This window comes from Nanorana parkeri, unplaced genomic scaffold (assembly GCF_000935625.1).
Source record: "Nanorana parkeri isolate BGI_ZX_2015 unplaced genomic scaffold, ASM93562v1 scaffold2240, whole genome shotgun sequence".
NCBI classification, from domain to species: Eukaryota; Metazoa; Chordata; class Amphibia; order Anura; family Dicroglossidae; genus Nanorana; species Nanorana parkeri.
In genome coordinates this window covers 84,161-90,511 of record NW_017308508.1, presented here as the reverse complement: position 1 = coordinate 90,511, position 6,351 = coordinate 84,161, and the positions used below count along the sequence as shown (strand labels likewise).

Here is a 6,351-nt window from a genome sequence, read left to right as displayed (position 1 = left end):
AGGGGTTTAGTTGCACAAACTTTTGGCCAAAAATATGTAGAAGCCACACTGCCGCGCCAAGGCACCTCTGCAAAGTGTGGTCCTAACTCTATGTATCCGAGTCTCCAAGTGTGAGCATATTAATGAAGTCGATAGATTGCATGCAGGTGTACCTGGAGGTAGCCTACTCCTCCTAATAAGGTGCAGGGACGCACTGGGGGCCCAGCAACCAAAAATGCACGCTGGGACCCCAGTGCATCCCCCTAACCAAAAATAGTCAAACTAGAAAAAAGTGGTACATGCATGAATCCATAACCAGCCTTTATAGCAGGGATTGTGATTATAAAATACAGAAGGAGGAACAGATTGTAATCGATTGCGGTATAATAGAGAGATAGAGAAAGTGGAAGAGCTTATTCGGAAAGAGGACCAGTCTTCCTGAACCCATAATGAAAAGAACGATTGAGAACAGCTTGAACTTTCCTCAGTTTTGGATTTTTCGGCTTTCCGTTTTGTATAACAGCAAAAGACTTATACATTACCACCCAAGACCAACACTACACCGGCTGCACACAGAACTCCTAATGAATGAGCCCCCCGGCAGCTTCAAGGTCCCCAAATAAGAGAGGACTCAAGCTCTCTAGCACTTTGGCCTCCACCAGCAGTGTATCTGTGACCTGTGTGGTGTGTTTACTATATGAGAAGAGGACCTGTGTTCCTGAATCCAGAGTGAGGAACTGGTGAGTACAACTCCCATCTTCCTCGAGTCCAATGGGGTTTATTGCATATTTTTGTTTCCCAGTATGTATAACAACTCCCATTCTCTCCCTGGAGATCCATTTGCGAATTTTGTGCTGCCAAGAAACTTCTCTGAACCTTCTAGAGTCTAATTCTGTTTCAGCAACAGAAACAAGAAGGTTTAACTGTCACAGATATATACATGTACAGTATAATACTAATAGTGTGTGATGCGACGGACTGAACCATCACAGGGGTTGTTGGAGGAGCCTGAGGGCCAGCCTCCTTCCTACTGACTATGGACCTAGGTATATGGAGACCCCCCTCAGACCTTTTGGGGTTACATGGAACTAAGACTTGAGGGACTGCTGTAGGGGGGCACTAGAGTGTAAGCTCCTCTAGTGCAGAGACCGATATGACTGCTTTAGGGTTCTCTGTACAGCACTTCAGTATATCTGGAAGATTTCATTACAGTCTAGAATAGAGAATTTAAAATTCCAGATTTTAAAATTCTATTAAACATACTTCATGCTGTTCTCTCTCCCTTGTCTTCATACAGCCGCCATGACCTGATGGAACCAGAATGCGAACGTATACTACATACATGTTCTGCACACTGTACGTATTTGTGTGGACTACAGTCATCTTTTACTCCTTCCACCTAGAATTCAGACATCAGAATATGAGAAGACAGAACCTTCCCATTGCCACAGACACCATCACTGCTCTGGATCATCGAACATTCATCATCGCTCCGTATTATGAGCCTAGACTTGGACAATCAGTTCGGGTCATTGCCATCATCCATGTATCTGTGACCAAGCTCTATTGTATCTTCCATTGTTCCACCAATCAGGACGTCTTCATCCGGGCTGAAATAGCATTTCACAGAGACAGATTTGGGTTCCCATATGGAACAGCGGATCTCTTGTGTGCAGAACCTTCTGGGTGTGATTACACTTATATGTCTTTCTCTTCAACTAACTCCACAAACACGAGTCAGAACCTCCTGTTTGAAGTCAGGAACCGTCCACCACAGCCGATCTCTAACAATTTCACCCTCTGTCTTTCTACTTTGTATGGAAACTACAACAATGTCCTCCAGGTGGTTCAACACATTGAGATGTACAAGATTCTGGGGGCCTCTAGAGTCACCATGTATAACACCAGTTGTTCCCAGGATGTAGATAAGGTGTTACGTCATTACATGGATGAAGGAACTCTGGAGGTTGTGTCATGGCCAATAGACCGCCATCTTAAAACATCGAGACACTGGAATTACATCCCAGGACTCACCACCAAAATTGGTTATTTTGGACAACTGACAACCTTAAATGATTGTTTATACAGAAATATGTACAAAAGTAAGTTTGTTCTCTTCAATGACATTGATGAAATTATTCTTCCGGTCATAGACTGGGACTGGTCATCACTGATGGAGAGTCTCCAGAAACAGTTCCCAGACACAAGTGTCTTCCGCTTTGAAACTCACGTCTTCCCCACCTTTGACAACAGCTCCAAATTTGATCTCTGGACTCATGTGCCCGGGATCAATATTCTCCTCCACACCTTCCGAAAACCTCTTAACCCGAACATGCGTAACCCTCGTAAGTTGATTGTGAACCCCAGGAATGTGTTTCAGACCGCTGTCCATTATGTTCCAAAATATACAGGAAAAGCTACATATGTACCAAACACAACGGCCATCAATTTCCACAGTAGAGGAAGTCGGGGGAAGGACATCATCAGTGAGGACTTCATTCGGGATGACATAGTGCTGAAATACAATGTGTCCTTAGTGCCAAATGTAGATAGAGTGATTCATCACCAGTGAGGACTTCATTCGGGATGACATAGTGCTGAAATACAATGTGTCCTTAGTGCCAAATGTAGATAGAGTGATTCAGAAACTCTTCCCTCTCCAATAGATCCCTCTCTCTATATATCCTGCACAACAAAACCTGGAACTTTATATATCCAAACAGAATACTGAGCAAGCCGATTATTGGTGGAGAGAGGTCACTGACAAGAAGCCTCCACTGCTTAGTTACATGCAATGAAATATGTTTATATGTATGGACATAGTGTATATGAGTGTATGGCTTGTCTTCTGAGTCCCTGCCTAGAACCACAGTACATTATATAATGTTTACAGGTCCAGCACTGTTTTGTAAATCTATAGGGGTTTAGTTGCACAAACTTTTGGCCAAAAATATGTAGAAGCCACACTGCCGCGCCAAGGCACCTCTGCAAAGTGTGGTCCTAACTCTATGTATCCGAGTCTCCAAGTGTGAGCATATTAATGAAGTCGATAGATTGCATGCAGGTGTACCTGGAGGTAGCCTACTCCTCCTAATAAGGTGCAGGGACGCACTGGGGGCCCAGCAACCAAAAATGCACGCTGGGACCCCAGTGCATCCCCCTAACCAAAAATAGTCAAACTAGAAAAAAGTGGTACATGCATGAATCCATAACCAGCCTTTATAGCAGGGATTGTGATTATAAAATACAGAAGGAGGAACAGATTGTAATCGATTGCGGTATAATAGAGAGATAGAGAAAGTGGAAGAGCTTATTCGGAAAGAGGACCAGTCTTCCTGAACCCATAATGAAAAGAACGATTGAGAACAGCTTGAACTTTCCTCAGTTTTGGATTTTTCGGCTTTCCGTTTTGTATAACAGCAAAAGACTTATACATTACCACCCAAGACCAACACTACACCGGCTGCACACAGAACTCCTAATGAATGAGCCCCCCGGCAGCTTCAAGGTCCCCAAATAAGAGAGGACTCAAGCTCTCTAGCACTTTGGCCTCCACCAGCAGTGTATCTGTGACCTGTGTGGTGTGTTTACTATATGAGAAGAGGACCTGTGTTCCTGAATCCAGAGTGAGGAACTGGTGAGTACAACTCCCATCTTCCTCGAGTCCAATGGGGTTTATTGCATATTTTTGTTTCCCAGTATGTATAACAACTCCCATTCTCTCCCTGGAGATCCATTTGCGAATTTTGTGCTGCCAAGAAACTTCTCTGAACCTTCTAGAGTCTAATTCTGTTTCAGCAACAGAAACAAGAAGGTTTAACTGTCACAGATATATACATGTACAGTATAATACTAATAGTGTGTGATGCGACGGACTGAACCATCACAGGGGTTGTTGGAGGAGCCTGAGGGCCAGCCTCCTTCCTACTGACTATGGACCTAGGTATATGGAGACCCCCCTCAGACCTTTTGGGGTTACATGGAACTAAGACTTGAGGGACTGCTGTAGGGGGGCACTAGAGTGTAAGCTCCTCTAGTGCAGAGACCGATATGACTGCTTTAGGGTTCTCTGTACAGCACTTCAGTATATCTGGAAGATTTCATTACAGTCTAGAATAGAGAATTTAAAATTCCAGATTTTAAAATTCTATTAAACATACTTCATGCTGTTCTCTCTCCCTTGTCTTCATACAGCCGCCATGACCTGATGGAACCAGAATGCGAACGTATACTACATACATGTTCTGCACACTGTACGTATTTGTGTGGACTACAGTCATCTTTTACTCCTTCCACCTAGAATTCAGACATCAGAATATGAGAAGACAGAACCTTCCCATTGCCACAGACACCATCACTGCTCTGGATCATCGAACATTCATCATCGCTCCGTATTATGAGCCTAGACTTGGACAATCAGTTCGGGTCATTGCCATCATCCATGTATCTGTGACCAAGCTCTATTGTATCTTCCATTGTTCCACCAATCAGGACGTCTTCATCCGGGCTGAAATAGCATTTCACAGAGACAGATTTGGGTTCCCATATGGAACAGCGGATCTCTTGTGTGCAGAACCTTCTGGGTGTGATTACACTTATATGTCTTTCTCTTCAACTAACTCCACAAACACGAGTCAGAACCTCCTGTTTGAAGTCAGGAACCGTCCACCACAGCCGATCTCTAACAATTTCACCCTCTGTCTTTCTACTTTGTATGGAAACTACAACAATGTCCTCCAGGTGGTTCAACACATTGAGATGTACAAGATTCTGGGGGCCTCTAGAGTCACCATGTATAACACCAGTTGTTCCCAGGATGTAGATAAGGTGTTACGTCATTACATGGATGAAGGAACTCTGGAGGTTGTGTCATGGCCAATAGACCGCCATCTTAAAACATCGAGACACTGGAATTACATCCCAGGACTCACCACCAAAATTGGTTATTTTGGACAACTGACAACCTTAAATGATTGTTTATACAGAAATATGTACAAAAGTAAGTTTGTTCTCTTCAATGACATTGATGAAATTATTCTTCCGGTCATAGACTGGGACTGGTCATCACTGATGGAGAGTCTCCAGAAACAGTTCCCAGACACAAGTGTCTTCCGCTTTGAAACTCACGTCTTCCCCACCTTTGACAACAGCTCCAAATTTGATCTCTGGACTCATGTGCCCGGGATCAATATTCTCCTCCACACCTTCCGAAAACCTCTTAACCCGAACATGCGTAACCCTCGTAAGTTGATTGTGAACCCCAGGAATGTGTTTCAGACCGCTGTCCATTATGTTCCAAAATATACAGGAAAAGCTACATATGTACCAAACACAACGGCCATCAATTTCCACAGTAGAGGAAGTCGGGGGAAGGACATCATCAGTGAGGACTTCATTCGGGATGACATAGTGCTGAAATACAATGTGTCCTTAGTGCCAAATGTAGATAGAGTGATTCAGAAACTCTTCCCTCTCCAATAGATCCCTCTCTCTATATATCCTGCACAACAAAACCTGGAACTTTATATATCCAAACAGAATACTGAGCAAGCCGATTATTGGTGGAGAGAGGTCACTGACAAGAAGCCTCCACTGCTTAGTTACATGCAATGAAATATGTTTATATGTATGGACATAGTGTATATGAGTGTATGGCTTGTCTTCTGAGTCCCTGCCTAGAACCACAGTACATTATATAATGTTTACAGGTCCAGCACTGTTTTGTAAATCTATTATATAGTAGGACACACACTGTCATCATCCATGGTCATCTCCTCTGTGTCTCCTCTCTCTTCCCCCAAATTCCCCACATGGTCATCTCTTGTGTGTTTTCTCTCTTCTCCCCAATCCATGGTTATCTCCTCTGTGTCTCCACTTCTTTCCACCCATAGTCATCTCCTCTGTGCTTCTACTCGCTTCCCCCCATCTATGGTCATCCCCTCTCTCTTTCCCCAATCTATGGTCTCTTGTCTGTGCCTCTTGTGCAATACCCCCCCCCATATATGGTCATTTCCTCTGTGGCTTCCCTCTCTTCCCCGCATCCATGGTCACTTACTCTATATGTTTTCTCTCCTCCCTCAATCCATGGTAATTTCCTCTATGTCTCCTCTCTCTTTCTCCAATCCATAGTCATCTCCTCTGTGATTCCTCTCCCTTCACCCCATCCACAATCTTCTCCTCTGTGCCTCCTCCCCTCATCCCTGCTCCTGTCCTCTGTGTGTCATCTCCTTTTACTCTGCATCTATAGTCATCTCCTTTGTGCCTCCTCTCTTTTCCCCCCATCAATGATCATCTCCTTTGTGCGTCCTCTTCTTTCTCACCATCTATGGTCATCTTTTCTGTTGCTTCTCTTCCCCCCCATCCATGGTCGTC

General features: G+C 44.1%; 2 protein-coding genes across 2 annotated transcripts; both read left to right on the top strand.

Moving 5' to 3' along the window:
- Positions 1-1,381: 1,381 nt before the first annotated feature.
- On the top strand, positions 1,382-2,551 carry LOC108801177 (glycosyltransferase family 92 protein F13G3.3-like). The gene has a single exon (XM_018573108.1). It carries the CDS (start codon positions 1,400-1,402, stop codon positions 2,549-2,551), a length of 1,152 nt encoding a protein of 383 aa, XP_018428610.1. The 5' UTR covers positions 1,382-1,399.
- Positions 2,552-4,278: 1,727 nt separating this feature from the next.
- Positions 4,279-5,460, top strand: LOC108801176 (glycosyltransferase family 92 protein F13G3.3-like). Its single transcript, XM_018573107.1, has one exon. The coding sequence runs from the start codon at positions 4,297-4,299 to the stop codon at positions 5,458-5,460; it is 1,164 nt and encodes a 387-aa protein (XP_018428609.1). The 5' UTR covers positions 4,279-4,296.
- The last annotated feature ends 891 nt before the right edge of the window (positions 5,461-6,351 follow it).

Bases quoted from the DNA above. Each gene is read 5' to 3' on its own strand.
- LOC108801176 (XM_018573107.1), top strand. From the start codon at position 4,297: ATGAGAAGACAGAACCTTCCCATTGCCACAGACACCATCACTGCTCTG.
- LOC108801177 (XM_018573108.1), top strand. From the start codon at position 1,400: ATGAGAAGACAGAACCTTCCCATTGCCACAGACACCATCACTGCTCTG.